The sequence below is a fragment of the Dipodomys spectabilis genome, unplaced genomic scaffold (genome assembly GCF_019054845.1).
Source record: "Dipodomys spectabilis isolate Male_0828 unplaced genomic scaffold, ASM1905484v1 ptg000140l, whole genome shotgun sequence".
Taxonomy (NCBI): domain Eukaryota; kingdom Metazoa; phylum Chordata; class Mammalia; order Rodentia; family Heteromyidae; genus Dipodomys; species Dipodomys spectabilis.
This window is the reverse complement of record NW_024870817.1, coordinates 30,777,363-30,797,761: the sequence shown is the minus strand read 5'-3', so window position 1 is coordinate 30,797,761 and position 20,399 is coordinate 30,777,363. Positions and strand designations below refer to the sequence as shown.

Genomic DNA, 20,399 nt, shown 5'->3' with positions numbered 1-20,399 from the left:
ATTATTGGCATCTATCAGGGGGAGTATACCTGGTGTAACTGGTATTAATATATCACACTTATGGAAGGGAGAATATTGTAAAACTATACCTCACATAGCTGGTACTTCTGAGGTTCCTAAAAGAGGCTGGGGAATATAACTGTCACTGCCAGAGCCAAGGAATCTTAGCTGGGTACATACTGTACCCAGTGTACAGAGAAGCACAAGATTTTATTTGTATTTTTTTCTCTTCTTCATGACCTCTGGTCTCACTCTAGTGCCCTAGATTAATAGAATTTAAAGAAGGACACTTAAAAGAACAAAGGTTGCTTGCAGCATCCTGGTCCTGATAGTGTAAAACATTAAGAATAGGGTTTTTTAAAAAGATTGTGTCATTTACACACATGATTACAATATATTCCAACCACTTTCTATGTCACTCTCCCTTCTTATCCACTTCTCAAAACAATAAGAAGGATGGATTTGAGAAAGATAATAGGTTAGAAAATGGGGTATACATCATCAAAATCTGTTTTTGTGGTATTCTCAACTTTGGGAGAAAACACACACACACACACACACACACACACACACATGTACTATATGTAACTTACAAAGGCCAGATAATTTTCTTTCCTATCCTACCACCCCTGTATTAGTTACCAAATGGGGGTATGAATTAGACATTTCAATTGTTGCTTGGAATCACATTATCAAGCCTGGGACATGTTAAGAGACAGAACTCTCTTATTAATTTCCCTCACTCCCACTCCCTTGTTTTCACTTCCCTCACTTCCTTGTTTTTCTCTCCAGCATTACTTTGACTCTGGAGAAGGACTATCAAAAAAGGAGAAAAAGGAAGTTATTCTTTTTTTTGGGGGGGGGGGGGTCTGGTCATGGGGCCTGAACTCTGGGCCTGGTCACTGTCCCTCAGCTCTTCAGCTCAAAGCTAGTGCTCTACCACTTGAGCCACAGTGCCACTTCCGGCTTTTTACTTTTTGCTTATGTGGTGCTGAGGAATCGAACCCAGGGCCTCATGCATGCAAGGCAAGCGCTCTACTACTGAGTCACCTTCCGAGCCCCAACAGGAAGTTATTCTTTGACCCATGCTGGCACAGCAGCATCTAGTTTCTAGTTGCAGCAGTGACAATCATTACTTAAAAGATCCAGAAGCTAGGGCAACGCCTTATTCATACGTATGGTACCTGTGGTGCAATCTCAGCACAAGTTTTGTTTCTCTATGCATATTTCTTACCAACGTAAGCTTGGTAAGTTGTAAGTTTGTAATTTAGCACACGGATTTCATGTTATTTGAATCTAGTTGAGTTTCTTTAACTTTTTATTGGGAATAGAAATTTTAGTATTTCTAGAAAAGAGGTGCTAAACATACACAGATATAAATGATTGAGCTTCCTGAGTGTTTGCCAAGCTATTTGAAAATTTGTTAGAATTACAGTCAAATCTCTAAGAAAAGGCAGCCAGACATCTTTCTGATTACCAGAACCTGAAAAAGTTGCCAAGGTTACTGGCTTAGGTAATTTACCAGGGCTGCTGGAAAATGAGGCCAGAAGCCCTAAAACATTGAAAATAAACCTCAAATTCTGAGTTAAAGTTTGTCCAAGTCTTTTCTAGACTTGAGGGCAGCTATGTGCACAGGCCGATTGAAAACACTCTGAATTGAGTTCTAGCCGTTCTTAAAACATGTGACAAGTTTGACAATGTGAATCCAAGCAAATTAAGTGCCAGCTAAAATAAATACTTTCCAGAACAGAATTCAGAGTTCACAGCCTACCAATATCCAAGATTAGTCCCAAGTAACTCAATGTAAGAATAAGCCCAAATAACTCAGCATAACTCAGTCCCAAATAACTAAATAAGAATAAGCCAGGAAATTGCTCTTTTCTCAGGAAAAGACCTGAACCAGTGTCAAATTCAGGGTGAACCACATATGAGAATTACCAAGAATTTTAAAGCTAATAGTACTATGTTCAGTGACGTGTGTGTGTGTGTGTGTGTGTGTGTGTGTGTGTGAACACGCGCGTGTGCGTGTGCGTGCATACACACACATATGTATGCTTGTAATGAATGAAAAATGGACAATTTTGGCAAATAGTTCAATGGCTATCTCCATTTGATTTTTCTCCTTCATTGAAATGCCTCTTGTCATACTGTTCTAATCTAGATTTTTGAGCTTTCTTTGTGACTTTGCTGCTGGTAATTCTCCTTACTGTCTTCCACAGCATCCCCTTGTTTCTCTCCTATATTGCATTCTTCTTTGCCTAGATCTTACTTCTTATTCCTCTTAGTTACTCTACCATTTTGATGAAGCATATCTTAAGATGTGAAGGTCAAGTTCATTAGTATGATGTGAAACCCTCAAGTATCATTATTGCATGCCCCCCCTTTTTTTTTCTTAGACTGTTTAGTTTTACATAGAAAAATCTTAAAGACAGAAGGGTATATAGAAGGAACAAGTATTGGTCTTAATTAGGAAGGTAAGAAAGAAATGGAAGTCTTTAACATGAAGATTTTATACACTCTTCTGTCCCATTTGAGCACTGCTGTGTAGTAATATCTGATTTAATCTTTAGTGGGGGTAGAAAATGGAGCTTCTAATGTTATTAGAGGTGGCTCATTCATTTTAGGATAGGATAGGATTTTAGGATAGGAGCCTAGTTGAATCTTTCGGTGGTTCACTCAGATCACTTGTGTTTTTGTTGTCTTTGCCTTTAAAACTACTTGATAATTTCACTCCTTGCAGATTGGCTTGATCTTATAATTTATTAGTTGTTCAGTTTCGGGTCTCTGTGCCACTAAGGCAATCCCTATATATTCCATGACTTTTCTCTATATTTTTTTTTATGTATTTATTCCTCTTGTTCCTATAGGTTATTTTGAAAGTAGTTTTAAATTTTATCCTTTAGAATGTTTTTCTCTAACAATAAATGCTGGCATGATAAAGTGTGAGATTCACTTTTTTGTAGATGACCTTCTATAGCTTTCATTCTCAGTGGTGGTTCTTAGGGGAATGAAAGCTTAGATATTACAATGGCTATGACTTAAAAAAGAAAATTCTACCAGACAAGCTGGGAATAGTGACATACACCTGTAATCCACATTATTTAGGGAGTTGAGGTCTGAAGGTGGAGATAGAAGACCAGCACTGGCAAAGTTAATGAAAAACTATCTCAAGAACAAAAAGCCTGGGGCATGGCTTAAGTGGTAGCTGCTTTACTAGGGTTCTGAGACCTTGGATTCAATCCCCAGAATGTGTAGGAAAGGGAGTGGTGTTCAAGGAATCTACCACACAACATCTTATTTAGCTAGAGTAACTTGGAAAATACGCTAGCATTTCCTTTTTCTTGTAATTTGTTACCTTTACAGAATGTAGTTGTATTGCTTTTTCTAGGTATTATTATTATTATTATTGGACATACTATCTTCCTCATTTTTTTTTTTCCTGTTTTGTTTTGGTGCCCATCCTAGTGCTTGAATTCAGAGTCTGTGTGCCATTCCTGAACTTTTTTGCATAAGGGTAGCACTTCACCACTTGAGCCACAGCTCCATTTCTGGCTTTTTTGGTGGCTAATTGGAGATAAGAGTCTCATGGACTTGGCTGGCTTCAGACTGTGATCCCCATCTCTCAACCTCCTGAGTAGCTAGTATTATTGGTGCAGGCCTATATTCTTACTTTTGAAAACACTAAAGTGTTTGCTTTTCATCCTTTGTCTACTCATTACAACTGCATTGCTTAACAGGACATGTTCTAAAAAATGTGTCACTACCTGATCTTTCTCCTTGTGTGAACATCCCAGAGAACACAAAACCTAGCTGGTATTGATTAGCCACTCATTTTAACCTTGGATGTAGTCAAGAGACTTACTGAGCAAGGTATATAAGGCAGTGGCTGCTTTAATATGACAGGCTGTTTCACAGTAAACTTTTTTTTTAATGAACATAGATACATAAACCATAGTGAGTATCATTACCAAGTATTATGTACTTTACACACTTACATTTAGTATAGTTTCATACAACTAGCAGTACCATCTGTTTAATATCCACATAGCCACAAACTTATGAGTAATGCATTTCATGAGGCAGGCTTCAGCATTACTGAACAATAGAGATTTGTCAGCTCTCACTAACATCTAATGAAACCACTGTAGTGTAGCCATCTATTGTTGACCAAAAACATGTACACATGGCATATAAATGTATGCTTTTTCTTTTTGTATTGTTCTCAAATTTGTTTACCCTGCCCATAATTTTTAGCCTCTTTACTGATACAGCTGTTTGTTATGTAGCCAGGCTGGCCTTGAAGTCTTCTTAATCCTTGTATCTCAACATGCAGAGTGCTGGGTTTACAGAGTACGAGATCTATACTCTATAACATCTTCTTATATGTCCTATATGCATACTTTCTGATATGGGGTGTGTATTGTCTTGTTTTTCCCTTTTGCTTTTTGGTATATTTCTATTCTTAACTGATGCCCAGCATAGCAATTCAAAACATACTTATTTGTATCTTTTTGCAAGTCAGAACTGTGATTTATTTTTATCTTAAAAGAGAAATTGTTTCATAGACCAAAGAACATTGTGGAACTAATACTGTTTTCGCTTAAAAAAAGTTGGTAAGAAGATGAATGTTGTTAAAGACGGGAAAGAATAAACCCCTTCAGGTGTAGTACGTGAATTCTGTTCAGCTAACAAATTTATTATTCTGGCCAGAAAAGAGTCTCTTCTCTCTAAAGACAGATCACAGGAAAGAAAATTGACTGTACCCTCTATGGTAGAAGTGGTAAATGTGATGTATCCTGTCAGAAATTAATTCATGTTGAGGGAAAAATGGACTTGAAAAACATTGAGTTTATATAATTTTACAAAGAGCTTTGATTCAAAAGTACTGATTCAAAGTTAAGTCTTGCATTCAGTGCTTATATATTCAGTGCTTATGCAGAAGGCTTCCCTGGCTTCCTACATAGTTCTTGTAATGATAATTTTGTATTTTTCATTGAAAGCTTTCCTAACTGAAAGAGGAGGATCCCACACATCCATCATAGGGGACCACACAGAGGCAGGCAGGCACAGGAGAAAGATTATTATAAGGTTTAGTAGAGGAGCCATATTTCCCCCAAGAGGGAGCACATGGCCTCTGTCCCCATCCAGGTAGCAGGAGGGTCTGAGGGATAGGAAGTGAGGTAGATGGGAGTTCATGTGGGTCTGGGCACAGACCCACATGAGAGGGAGGGGCCAGCTGTATGGTGGGAACTCCAGGAATGGAAGGGTGCCCAGGTGTGGGTGGAGCTGAGGGCCAAAGCTGAGCATAATACTAACATTCCCCGGTTCTGTTGTTTAATAAAAATAGGAGGTACCAGGCCAGGGGTGGGGAGTGGGGGGAGGAGTAATGGGCTGAGGTCATTTCTTCTGGAGCTACTTCCTGTTGTCATGGGGCCTCTGCTTTGTTGCTCGGCCTGGTACTATCCATGAAGCATCTGTTTGACAGTTTGGTTTGTAAAGGTCGTCCCTTTTCCATGGCAATAGTTATCTAAAATGTAAGACACAATTAATATAAAGCAAAAATTGTTAATACCTCAAGAGAGTAATATGCCATAGAGGGATTGATTTCCAGAAGGGGGCTATCAAAGACCTGAAATTGCCTTTTTTTTTGTCTCATATTGGAGACATAGAATGGTACTTGACTCTTGGTATCCTGGAGGAGGGGGAGTAAGACTTTTCTGCTTTAGGATCACAGTAACCTGAGGAGGGGGTAGCAGAAATATTTAAAGATACCAGAGCCAATGGGTGTCTTGGGCTCTTTTGGCTACTTACTGCAGGCCTGGGGGCATCAAGGAATCCCTGGAGCTGGGGTCTTTAGTGTCCGGGTCTGCGCTGGGCAAGGCAGGGCAGTGTAAGTGATGTCTCTGGTTGCCTGCAGGAACAGGATGGCCTTGACTTGTTCCCAGGTGGTATCCTGGGCTGGCAAAAGAGACTTTTGGAAAGATCAGGCAAAAAGCTGACAAGGTGACAAGGTCAGTTAACATGAATGACATAGGAGAACACATGTTGGTCATAGGCCAGAAAAGTTCCATTTGCCAATTGCAGCCCATTATAGGGAAGGTGAAATAACTGGATTCTGGGCAAGAAGGCAGGAAGGGGGTGTCTAGCATCTTTTGGGTAACTGGGTAGGGGGAGCATAATGGACTGGTTGGGAATACCAGTCAGAAGCTACTATAAATACAAATAGCAGGTAACAAAGGCAAGACTGCTAACTTTTTGTCCAGTTAGAAGGTAGACAGGTATGGACATTAGGTGGGCAAACATCTAATTCTCTTGATCTCCCAGCTTGATAAATTTTGAAAGGGCGAGCATAAAGTTACTCCATTTATGTTGTCATCTCCTCTTACTCCTCTCCATGGTTTTCCATTGTCAGGACTGACTTTGTCCTGGTGTCTCAGCGTCCATTGCTGGGATAGGTTGTCCTTCTTGGCATTTACAGTTCGGACTCAAGGCCTGAGCACTGTCCCTGAGCACTTCTGCTTGAGGCGAGCGTTCCACTTAAAAATCACAATGCCACTTTCAGCCTTCGGCTGAGAGTCTCTAGCCATGCCTTCAGCCTGGCTCCTTGCTGATTAGCCAGGAGATTGAGTTTTAGAGGGTTTTCATGTGCCCAGGATGGCTTTGATCTGTGGCAAAAGGAGTCTTTTGTTACAAAAACCCTTTTATTTCCAATTAAAGGAACAAGGAGATCAATGAGATAGAGGTTACCTATAACTTGTTAACAATTGACTAACAGTTACTTGTCAGTTTTTTTTTTTTTTTTTAAATAAAATCCAGTGGATGCACTCTTAAGTATCGCCCATTGCCTCTGGGCAGCCTGTTTAAAGTGGCTTATATACAACATTTAACCTTTAACAAATGTACAGGCCTTTTTGGACTATAGCAGCTTAACCTGTTTGACACCTTGGTTTATAAAAGCATTTTTTTTTTTTTTTTTGGCTGGTGGAGGAACCTGATTTCTAGTGGCCTCAACAATGCCTACTTGTGTAGGCCTTCAGACAGATCTCAATAGGGACATAATCTCAGCTCTACAAGCTTTTTAACAGATGAATTTAACCAGCTCAAAAGTTATTGCCAATTAGGACTTTGAACAGATAGAGGGGGATTTGCATTTTATAACCCTAGCTTTTACTGCAATCACAGATGATGGGCAAATTTTGTCCAGTTAGACCAGCATGGGTGTGAGGCATTTTTACAAACTATCTTTCCATGACCTCCTGCTTTGATCAGTTTTTTTGGAGGGCCAAGCTCAAGTAACTCAGGATCTGATAACATTTTTGTCATCTAAGCAATTGCTTGTAATTGCCTCTGGATGTTTTAACAGTGTCAGGGTCTCCTAGTGCCTTTTTTATGTTAGGATAAATGTACCTTTGGCATTTTCCTTCCTCAGTCACTGGACTTGAACTCAGGGTTTGAGTGCTGTCCCTCAGCTCTCCAGCTCAGGGGTAGCACTCAGCCACTTTGAGCACACTACTGGAAGATTAGAGATGACAATCTCACTAGGACTTTTGTCTGCTCGGGCTGGCTTTGAACTGCAGTTCCCAGATCAATGAATTTTTACAAATGTCCACTTTTACTCCAATTAAAAGCAACAAAGTTGGTCATTGGAAGTAGTTTTATAAGCGTGGTCTTACTGGAACTTATTAAGTTACATCTGACAAACTTGTCCTGTCTTTTACTGTGGGCCTGCTGTAAACCATTACAAAAAACTTTAAGGCCAAACTGGAATTTTTTTACTTTGAAATAAACCTTTAGGACAATTTTATCTTTTAAACTTTTGTCTGGGAGGCCAGCCACTCCCCACAACTTCCAAATTTTTACTAAGGAGATGCCATTTTAATCCCATTTTGTAAAGTTACTTTCATTTCCATTTAAATACCTCATTGAAACACTGGGCTACACCCTTTAACTCTTGCCTGACACTTCAGTGTACTAGCACTGTAGCATCTTTTTTCTTTTTCTTTTAAAAAAAATATATCCAATTGTAAAATCGTATAGAAGTCAACTTATATCCTTTGCTCACACTCCCCTTATGGTCTAACTAGTGGGGATTAACGTTTACAGAACTAAATATCTGAAGTGGCTTGTGTTTTACCCCAAATCAGTGGGCTTTTGGTCATGTGTCATGAAGCAAGGCCAGCAAGGTCTGGGCAAGGCTGTGGCATCTCCCAGCATGTGAGGACTGTCACACCTCCTGCTGGTTACCTGCAGAATTCTCTATATTGGTTTAAGATCTGGTTTACACCAGCTTTTGTACGTTGGCATCACTGGTTTAGGCATCTGTAATAGCTTTGTTTTGTTTCCTGGACATTTCCCATTCACTGGCCACACTGTATCTTGAGTTACTCTGGTCCCTTGATCTTAAAGGGAGTTGATTGGTGTTCAGGAGAGAAAACAGAGAATTAAAACCTTAGCCTTAGTTTACTATCCATGGTCATAAGTACAATACTTAACTCTTTGCATAGATGGACATAGGAATGACATAAACAGCCAACTTATTTACTTTGTAAAGGAAACCATCTTTTTTTAATCTCCTTTCCAAAAGCCTTTTAAAACTGTCTGTTTTTCCTTTGGCTTCTAATCAGGTCACAAAGCTTTTCAGCAATTTAGGTGAAATCACAGCTTTCATTGACAAAGATCGTTTAGTTCTCAGAATACTTGGTAACCTTGAAACCATAACCACTTACATGTAGACAAATAGACACAGACAGACATGTTTGTGCATAGATTATAGAGCGTGCTTAGATTTTAAAATTGGCTGTTTTAAAGTTCTGAAATTTTAGCGGTATTATTGTTCCTAATTATGATGGAACCACGTGGTCAGTTTAAAATAAAAAACTTTGCCAACAAGAAGAAACTTAGTAAACAGGAGACTAGACATGAAAGACAAGTGGCCTAGCTTAAAGGCGTCCCAGGTCAGGTTGAGGGGGAGGGTCACAGAATCAAGTTGAGTCACTGCGAAACAAGCATCTGAATTACCATGATGCCAAGAGGTGCATCCACCACATGCTCAATGCTAGAGAGAAGATTTAACATAATTTAATACACTTTTGGTAATATCCAAACTTATTGAACTTTTTTTGTGGGGGGGCGCGGTGAGTTTAAACTTAAACTCATCCATTTTTTTAAATCTCAATGAGTATAAACAAGCTATTGCTGGCTATATTCTTCCAAGGCTTAACCAAGGTATTTAGCTTATGAAATGCTTGTGAATATCTTTAGTTGGAAGAAGGGAGAGGTTACCAGAAGCTAATTTTGAAACAGCAAGCTGCAGAGTTTAAGGGGAGGAGGACACAGACTTTTACCTACCTGAGTGCTCATAGAGGTGGAGTTTTAAATTTGGGGCCAAATTTGACTGTAATGGGGACTTAGCAGCCCTCCAAGGCCCAGTGGCCTTAATGTAAAGAAATTTAGTGTCCTTCCCCTGGTAAGTGACCTGAAGCCACTCACGTCCTCTACAGTCTGGGTGGGCTCCTAAAGAGGGTGTGGCCCTGCCAGTGGAAAACATCCTCACGTTTGTCCACGGCGGGGGGATAAGGGAGCCCCCTTGGGCCACAGTAGGCCTCTTGCAGCTAGGTTTGGGCACTTGACCAAGATTTTCCTTGTTGTGGGGGAAGGGGCTTGGTTAGCTCACAAAGGCCCAAGTGGCCTACCACTGAGATAGTGGAATCAGAAACCCAGACCTCAGATAAACTGATCACTTACACTGGAGTGGGACTTAATTGGTTAGCGGTGTTGGATGGGCTGGTAGAGTGCTTGGTCAGGAGAAAGTTACCTTGGTGGTCCTCTGGCACCCGGAATGTAGGATCTCAGGATAGGTTCCAGGGCAGCTGGTCTTAATCCCCTTCTGAAGTGGAGGGGGGAGGCTGGAAAGCCTATCCCCGTAAGGGCCACCAATGAAGGAGGGTCCCACACATCCATCACAGGGGACCACACAGAGGCAGGCAGGCACAGGAGAAAGATTATTATAAGGTTTAGTAGAGGAGCCATATTTCCCCCAAGAGGGAGCATATGGCCTCTGTTGCCATCCAGGTAGCAGGAGGGTCTGAGGGATAGGAAGTGAGGTAGATGGGAGTTCTTGTGGGTCTGGGCGGAGAGCAGGGAGGGGCTATCTGTATGGTGGGAACTCCAGGAATGGGAGGGGGCTCAGGTGTGGGTGGAGCTGAGGACCAAAGCTGAGCATAATACTAACACTGACTGTTACTGTAAATATATGTAATAACATAAAAATTAATTGTAGAAATTGGGAAAGTGGTAATACTTTTATTAAATACTTCATTAAATTTAATGGAATACAACTTCACAATGGAAATTTATGATTAGATAATGGAGTAAGGAAGTAAGGAAAAAGACAACTTTGCAGAACTTTATTTTGGACTCAACTTCCCTTTTGGTGGTGTTTCTGCTACTTGAGCTAACTTAAATAATTTGATGAAAAATAGCATCTCTGTTTGTGCTTTTGAAATAGATGCTCATTGTTTATATGCCAGCTCATTTGTAGGAGTAGTGAATGAAAGTTGGATTTGGTAACTTGACATGTGTTCTGTCATCAGAGACATTTTTAGAAAAGTTATTTAAGTAGATAAACTTAAAAATAACAAGAGCCTTCCAGAAGCATAAGTATGCTTATATTTTTGTTGGAGGGTACAAGATTTATAAAAGTATAATTACCTTTCCTTTGATTTTCTACCTCCCCCCACAGCCTCATGATTTTGATGAATGTCGATTTGATATTAGTGTGAATGATAGTGTTTGGTATCTTCGTGCTCAGGATCCAGATCACAGACAGCAGTGGATAGATGCCATTGAACAGCACAAGGTAAGATTTCTAATATTTAACTCTTCATGGAGGTCTAGGAAATAGTCCTAATGCTATCTCCTCTAAAGCAGTCTTGACACTTACATAAAGTATGTTACTTAAAAATTGAATGTTATTTGAATGATAAAGATTAAAACAATTTTTAAAATATTTTTCTAATACTTGAGTTTTTTAAAGTTATTAGGGTAATTAATATTTTTCCCTCCCTCCCTCTCTCTACCTCTCTCTCTCTCCCTTCCCTCCATCCTTCTTCCTCTCCCTCTCTTGCTTTCTTGCTTGCTTGCTTGCTTGCTTTTTTTGTGCCAGGCCTGGGTACTGTCCCTGAGCACAGAGAGGCAAACACTTGAGACACAGTGCCACTTCTGGCTCTTTTCTGTGTATGTGGTACTGAGGAATTGAACTCAGGGCTTCATGCATGCTAAGCTACATTCCAGGCCCCAATTTTTTTTATTTTTAATTAAAACACAAATTTGCTGGACACCAGGAGCTCATGCCTTTAAATTCTAGCTAACCAGGAGGCTAAGCTTAGAAGATTGAGAAACTGTTTCCAAGCAACCACCTAAAAGTCCAGCTAGAGACATGGTTCAAATAGTAGAGTACCATCTGTGAGCAAGCAAGAAGAGCAAAAATCTCAAGGCTCTAAGTTGAAGCCGTGGTATCTACATGTACAGACATGCACACAAATAAATATATATAGACATAATTGTACACATATACATACCTTTGAAGTTATATACCCTTTTTCATAAAATATATCTTGATTTGTTTTATTTTGGATTTATAATATCTTTTTTAAATGATCTTGGTGAAAGGACTTTTGAAATAACACTGGATTGTAAAACTGATATTTAAAAGCTTCAATATTTTTGTAGTCATCTATTATGATTTTGGAAAATTCTTGGTGACTATTAGGAAATCGTTTAATCACTTTGTAAATTTGAAGCTGTCTAATGATTACACATACTAAAAGTGTGATATTAATATATAAACTTAAAATTTAAAGCTAATCTTTTGACTTTTGCTGTTAGTAGTAAGCTAAAGAACCATGATACTAATAAATTACCTTATTACCTATTAAATGATATGATAAAAGATAAAGTTCAGAAATCACCCCTGTTGTTCTTGTGTGTTACCTGTGAGAACCTTGTGCCTGTTCATGTACTTGTCTGTACTTGTTCATGTGGGTTTCAGAGACTTGTAGTTGAAGTACCTGTTTTAGTTATTTTTAACAGCCACAAAGTACAAGTATACCACAGAACAAGAAAAACTAGTTTGGTCTGACATGCCATAGAACATTCTTCTTGGTATTGATCATTTGTTAGCTTTTCTTCCTGGTTTATGATAATGAGTTTTCCTTAGCCTAAAGAAAATTGAAGGATGAATTTCTTTTTCTCTGTATATTTGCTTTAGAATTATGTTGATTTAAGACATTTTTTAAAAGTCTCAGTTATCTTGGTATTATTACTTCAGGGGAATATAAAGATGGAAAATTAAAAGCCATTTATATAAATGATTTTATTCACTTTTTTGCTGGTCCTGGGGCTTGAATTCTGGGCCTGGGCACTGTCCTTGAGCTTATTTTGCTCAAGCTAGCAGTCTCCCACTTGAACCACAGCACCACTTCTAGCCTTTTCTGAGTAGTTCATTGGAGATAAAAGTCTCGTCGACTTTCCTGCCGTGGCTGGCTTTGAACCATGATCCTCAGATCTCAGCTGCCTGTGTGGCTAAGATTACAGGTGTGAGCTACCAAGCCCAGCCTATTTTTGTATTATTTAAAAGATAGGTGAGTCAGTATTCAATGCTTTGGCGCATCAACAACATGGATTCACATTAACTTCTCTGAACTTGAGAATGGTAGCTACTTCTTAAGTATGTATTCTCAGCTGCCACAGTGGTGGTACTCAAAATTGTACTAAGGAATAAATGGGATAATATTTTTGATGTTACTTACCAAAGTAACAGATAGGTGGGAGAGGCAACAGCTTTGAAGTTACAACTACAGTCAACAAAGTGCTCCATGTCATTTCAGTGGAAGTAGCATGACATACACGTAGGAAGGTATACTAGTTTAAGTTTACTGTATTTCATCAGAGATAGCCCTGTCACTAGTAATTAAAGAGGTTATTAAGTAGAATTGATTTCTATATTTTCAGCTTTGATGCACTTTAAATGCTTAATCAGGTAACATAGATTTAGGATTAATTTTTTTTGTTTCAATTAAATTTCATTTTAGTTTACTGTCACCAATAAAATATAACCAGAATTTCGGTAGTGTTCTCATTTTTATTTTCTTTTTTGAGTTGAAATGGATATATTCTGCATATATTTCATAATGTTGATTTCTTTTTATTACTGAATAATGAATAGATAAAATCTTTGTCTCTCAAATCAATGGTTCTTAAGCTGAGATAACAGATTTTTGGTAATTTTAAGTTCTTAGAAAAATGCCGAGTGCTTAGCATTTTCAAAGAAAAATGACTCAGTTGCAGGCTTGTATAATGTTAATACATTTTCTTATTTCTAAGGATAGTTTATTTGAAGACAATTTTTAATTACTATTGCCAGTAGTTATTTAATGTACAAGAGTAAAATCTGTGTTAATGCCAAATAAACATCATATCAATGAATATTTCAGTTAAATATGAATTCTAAAAATACATAGTTTTTAGTTATTTAGCATAGAAAGGAGAAACTGCAAATGTTGTTAACAGACATAATCATCAAAATGTTTTTGATGACTTTATTTTCTCATAGACCAAGAATTGGAGTTAATGAAGTGTTTTCTTATTCATTAAGAAATATTGACTGTTAAATTTAGTAATTTTACTATATAAACACACATAGTTGTCTTGACCTTCAAACCTAACATGAAATTGTGAAGACAGTGCTGATTATGGTAGGAACTTCTTTTTTCTTTGCTTCTGTTTCTTACTCCCCTCCCCCATTTTGTTTTCACTTTCTACCACTGAGCTACATCCTCAATCCCATGGACGTATGTTTGGAGAATCACCAAGTAATAGTTGCTTGTTGTAAGTGCTTTATATGTTTCATTTCCTTTTAAGCATGCTGAGAAGTAAGGAACATATTATTTTGTAGAAGAGGAAACAGATTAAACAGATTTATATTAAAATTAAGGACTTTAGCTAGGTACTATTGGCTCACGTCTATAATGCTAGCTACTCAGGAGGCTGAGATCTGAGGATCATGGTTCAAAACCACTCTGAGCAGGAAAGTTTGAGTCTTATCTCCAATTAACTACTAAAAAGTCAGAAATGGTGCTGGGGTGGGGTTCAGAATGGTGGAACAACTAGTCTTGAGCACAAAGGCTCAAAAATGTCACCTAGGTCCTGAATTCAAGCCCCCAGGACTGGCAACAAAAAAAATAATAAATAATAGTAATTATTAAGGACTTTGCCTGAGAGTATACTATCTTTTAGTCCATGATGTCTTAGGGTTTGATTTATCCTCTCCCTAACAGTTAAGCCTTAGTAAACTTAAATTGTTTGACAACAAATTTCTTAAAAATTAGCATATTATCTGAGTTTTTCTACCATATGTATGCAATATGAACTCACTTCCTACTCTTGGATTTCTATAGTGGGCAATATACATTATATTGATTAGTGTTTTAGCACTAGATTCTGTAGTATGTCTTGCAAATAATAAAATTCAATCCTGACTTCTAGCACTGCTTGAGTACTAAATTGGTGACCTTGGTAAATGGTCTACAGGAAGAGAGATAGAATATGCAATATATATTGCCATCCCATCATCCCCAAACAAAAACAAACAGGTACAAAAAATAATCCACAGGCCTGATAAACCAAGAATTGTACTTCACATCTGATCTGAGCTCCTATAATTCCAGCTCATTTAGTTCATTTCTCAGTTATTTCTTCAGTGCACTAACTGCTCTTAGAATGATTAGATGGTGTTCTTGGGATAGTAGATAGATCCTTGGTCATTGCACTTTCTGTGGAGGTGGAAGAATGGGGCTTGTATAGAGTTTACCTGGTAGGTTTTAGTAATTTTTAATATCTGAAAGTAGTTGTTGAAGGCTCTTATATTCATTATGGTAAGTATCCTTTAATATTGATATTGATAGATTTTATGTATATATTTACTCTCTCTTTTTTCCCCTCTTCCTCTTCCATGCAAAACAAATAGTTCTACGTTACAGAGCTTTATAATTACTGATAATGAACATTTTGAGGATTAATATACACCACATGTACTTTTTTACATAATATATTGTTTCATTCATACATCCATATAAAATTAGCATGATTATCTTATTTTTAAGGACTAGATAGTTGAGGCACAGTGTGATTAAGTTAAATATCCATGGTTAAACTATTAGTAAAGGGGGCTAGCATTTAGACTTAGATCTATCTAACTGGAGAACCCGGGCTGTGGCTGGGAAATACTTCTGCCATCCTACAAGTTATTTTAATCATAGACTCCTTATGACTTGAGACAATACAAGTTATTTTTGAGTTTTTTTTTTAATCTTCATCTCCCATTTTGTCTTTGGTGTTTGTGAAAATTCTTTGTAAACTAAAAGGCATACACATACGCATACATAAACATATACAGTTAAGATGATTTTTTAAATTTGGATTAAATGAGCATTATTTTGGTAAAAAAAAAGAAATGGCCATGTATTATTAAAGGGCTTCATAGAGCATTTCTGCATAACAAGTTTATCAGAGAAGTGTGGAAAAACTAGTTATTGATGCTAGTATTTCTTAATATTTCTAATATTATTCCTAGAATCTCCTAAAATTAAATATCATGTGATACTGACTAAACAGTTTCTGCTTACTGTGAAAGAAATACGCTATTCCATTCCATTCCAATTTCCTCCCCGCCCCCCCCCCCCAAAAAAAAAAAAAAAAAACACTCAAGAAGGCTTTCTTAGCACTAGCAGATTTAAGAATCATCATGAAAAAGTTGAACAGCTTCTTGGCTCTGACAGAACTTGTGGTGAACATGACATTATTTCCATGAAGGAGCAACTTTAGCATTTGCTAATATTTTGGTGGTTATGGACCACACTGATTTTTCTCCATATTGTGAATATTATCCAGAGCATTGGAAATTATAGAAAAATACACAATTGGGGAGGAGGGCTTATGTTCAGCCTAAGAAATACATATTTTACATCAAATGACATTAAGTATAAAGAAGGTCCCCCCTCCAAAAATAACCCCATGGTGGTGTCACCCAAATTGTATCCTCTTTAAATGTCTTTTGAAAATTGAACTGCTCAGGCTATTTGATGGTCCTTGGAGGTAATTATTTGTCTTCAATTATTTGTCTTGGAGGTAATTATTTGAGTTCAATCTCCCACTGTCCCCTCCCCCCCAAAAAAAGTTGTTATTTGCCATAATGAAATATCTCCCCTCTGCTATCCCTGGATTTGCATGATTTTAATTTTCCAAATTTTTGCTTCATACTAGGTTTCCTTTTGACTAAGCAACTAATTAAAAATAACCTAGATAATACTAGCTAATAGAATGTATTTTTTTTTTTAATGGTGCCAGTATTAAGACTGGGTGCTACCTCTTAGCTTTTTCACTCAAGGCTGGCCCTCTATTATTTGAGCCTAAGTTCTACTTCTTTTTACTAATCAGAGATAAGAATCTCACAGACTTTCCTGCCTGGGCTGGCTTTGAACCCAGATCTTCAGATCCCAGCCTTCCAGTAGCAAGGATTATAAAAACCAGCCACCAGCCCCTGGTGAATTTACCTTTTATCCCTTAACAGCTTTTAATATCAAGGTCTTATAAAGTGATATAATCTGTATGTGGCATTTTACTTTAACAATAATAATAGAACATTTTTATTAACCAAAACAAGGAGTCCTTTCTATACTTATGTGCTTTATAATTTATTACCATACACACAACTTTACATTTCAATATGGTTTAATTGGAAAAGGCTTGAGAATACAAATATAATTTTCTTTACTACTTTAGTGTATGCTTTAAAGAAGTAATTATATGAGTATTGAAATGATTTATTGGTATCTTACGATGAAAAAGGAAAAGACATACAAGTCTTTAATTTCCTCTTTACATTTGAGTTTCAAATTTTGAAAGAAAGATGAATCTAGTAACTATCAAAGTAGCCACAGCTCTGCCATTTCTTAGGTAATTTGTACAGAGTCACAACTGACCTTCATTAACAAATCACATAAACCTCCTTTTTCTCTGAGTGTTTTGCTAATAAGATCAGGAGTTTAGTTAGTTATTCATAATAGTAGGAGATAATTACTTAGTTGTATGTAATAATCCTTCATGGTTAGGGAATCATTTTTTTTTAGGTTTTTAAACTTCTAAATATAGTCTTTCACAGTTAATTTCATTTATTAAATCAAGCAGGAAATATGATAGTTTTTCCTTAGGACAGGATGTATGTTTGTGTCTGTATGTATGTGTATGTATGTATCTGCCCTGGAATAAACATAACTATCAACAATACAGTGGACTTTGAAAGGAAGTAAATTTGTTAGTCTTTGTTACCTGCTGTTTTTTAAGCTAGATTTCATTGTGATATTTTCTTATATGTATATAAGATTTACCCATTCTGCCAGGCTTCTTCATCTCATCTCCCCCCTTCTCAAAACAGTTTCAGCGGGTTTCTTTGTTCCTTTTTCATACATGCATATTAAATACTTCATTCATGTTCTCCTTTCTTCATCTCTACATTATCCTTCCATTCTTCCTAAAGAACCCAAACCTCAGCATAACATGTTATACTTTGAGTGTTCTTATTTAAAGCAAAACAAAATAAAACCTCAGGTACTTTGCCTGCTCCTGTCCCCAGCTACATTTAATCTAGGTTAATTCCATCCTACTATTTCTTCTATGTGATAATTCTTATTATTCATAATTTTTACTTATCCATGCTTAGTTTCTGTTTTTGCTAGTTTGTCATGACTTTCTGCTGGTCTTTTTGCTTAATTTAAGCTTCAGCTCCTGATGCTCTAATCTCTTGGCATTTCTCAAAGTAAAAAAGAATCTGATTGCTGTTTTGTACCAGGTTAATGTAAACGGGTCATTTTTTTTTTTTTATCAGCTCTAGCTAGTTGCACATTTATTTGTATTTGAAGGAAGGAGTCAATAGCATATCTATATATAATATAATGTCTTATAAGTACAATTTTTAATTTATTTGACTAGATTTGTAAGGCTTTCTAATAATCATATATTTGGAACTAACAAGATTTTCTGCTTATTTCTCTATCTGTTAGTTCATAATTTTTTTATAAAATGTTTCTCTTTTAGGTATGAAAAAGATAAGGAAAAACCCAGTTAAATAAATTCTATATTATTACTATATAGATACTAAAGAAAATGTCATTATATGCTGTGGAAAAGTCATCTTTGGTCAGTAGTTTAATGCTATGTTTGAATTTAGCCAGGTGATATTTCTGGCAATCAATGGGACAGTTGGGATTCTGTTTTTTTCTAGATTTGAAATGGAAAATAATCTGTGGGTGGGTGGCATCACTTACACATAGTGACAGTTTTCTAATTTTAGTTGCTAAATAAACTTTTTTGTTGCCTGGGCACTGTCCCTCAACTCTTCAGCTCAAGGCAAGTGCTCTAACACTTGAGCCACAGTGTCACTTCTGGTTTTCTGGTGGAGATGAGAGTCTCATGGACTTTCCTGCCTTGGCTGACTTTGAATTGCCATCCTCAGATCCCAGCCTACCGAGTAGCTAGAATTACAGACGTGAGTAGGTGCCTGGGTTTTGATAAACATTGTTGATGTGTTGACAAGATGAAGTTAAAGATAGCAATGCTTATATTACTATTGAGCTCCTAGTACATTATTCTTTCCTACCCCTCTAATCTATGAAAAGATAAAAGAAAAACAGATACCTTTCCATTTTAGTTCTTTCAAAAGCCATTCCATGTGGGTGTTATCCCCACACAAATAAAACTTAAAGATATAAGAATATTGAACAATGAGTATTCTTTTTTAAAATTTTACTTTATTGTAAAGTTGATGTACAGAGGAGTTACAGTTATATAAATAAGGTACTAGTTTACCCTTTGGGTGAACCCAAATCGGAAATAGTGACTGCGGGAATTAACCAGAGGAGAAAAACAAAAGTCAAAAGAATTATCTGCATACAGTACACTAAAAAGAAAGAAAAACAACAACAAAAAAACCCTCTTGTTTCCACATCAAGGAGATCATTTCATTTAGCCTCATTTTATTTGGTCATATGTACATAGCTACTGGGCTATTGTGAACCTTTGCTACGACTATCCTAGGCATGTACTGATTATTACAGATGAGGGAAACTATGGAGCCTATGCTTCTTTGGTCTGGCTTATTTCATAAATACCACATTTTTTTGTTCCATATCTTAAGAAAGACTGTATAAATGGAATTGCATTAAACTACAGAGCTTCCACATGGCAAAGGGCATAGCTATCAAGACAAATAGAAATCCCACAGATTGAGAGAAGATCTTCACTAGCTATACAACAGACAAGGCCCTCATATCTGAAATATCTGAAATAGAGCCCAAACAATTAACCAACCCTAAAAGAAATCCTCAAAGAAACACCACCTTATTAATTAGTGGACTAAAGAATTAAAAAGAGACTTCTCTGGAGAGGAAATAAGAATGGCCAATAGGGTCTGGGAAGGTGGCTCAGTGGTAGAACCTTGCATGCATGAGGCCCTGGGTTCAATTTCTCAGACCACATAAGCAGAAAAAGGTGGAAGTGGCACTGTGGCTCAAGTGGTAGAATGCTGGCCTTGAGTCGAAGAGCTGAGGACAGTGCCCCAAGGCCCAGAGTTCAAGACCCACTCCGACAAAAAAAAAAAAAAAAAGAATGGCCAATACACACATGAAGAAATTGTTCAACATCTCAGACCAGAAAAGAAATGGAATTCAAAACAACATTGAGATTCCACCTCACTCCAGTTAGAGTGGCCATTATCAAGATAGCATAACAACAGATGCTGGCATAATAACAGGGAATGCTACTACACTGTTGCTGGGAACGTAAACTTGTTCAGTATGGAGATTCCTCAGAAGACTAAACATAGAGCTCACTATGACCCAGCAATCCTACTCCTGGGCATTTACCCATATGATCACAGACAAGGCCACACGAAAGCTACCAGCAATGTTCATTGCAGCATTATTTACCATAGCTAAGATATGGACCAGTGAGTAAACAATCTGCTAAAATGTTTGTGGTTTCTTTTTCTACTTAATTTGTTTTTTTTTTAATTGACTTCATAGTTGAAAACCAAAATGAAAAAATAATCTTTTATTTCTAAAAACTCCTTCCTCACTAAGGTAGACTTAACAATTCCTATCAAGCCTTTTAGAGTGATTGCTGCAGTTTTTTCTACATACATTTTTACTGATTTTCCCCACTCCAGCCTGCTAAAGTAATAATTTCTCATTAAAGGAAAAGGGAATACAAAATATCTCCAGACTTATAATCCAGATAATTACTCTTTATTTTGGAATAATTTCTTGTTCTGTGTACTTTTCCCTCTA

The 20,399-nt window shown here is 37.1% G+C and overlaps 1 protein-coding gene across 2 annotated transcripts in view; it reads left to right on the top strand.

Moving 5' to 3' along the window:
• Positions 1-20,399, top strand: part of Cert1 (ceramide transporter 1) — a 95,373-nt gene that overhangs the window by 25,117 nt on the left and 49,857 nt on the right. For both annotated transcript variants that reach the window (XM_042691121.1, XM_042691119.1), the window contains exon 3: positions 10,742-10,858. In XM_042691121.1, the coding sequence (XP_042547055.1) occupies positions 10,742-10,858 (117 nt within the window). The remainder of the gene's footprint in view (positions 1-10,741; positions 10,859-20,399) is intronic.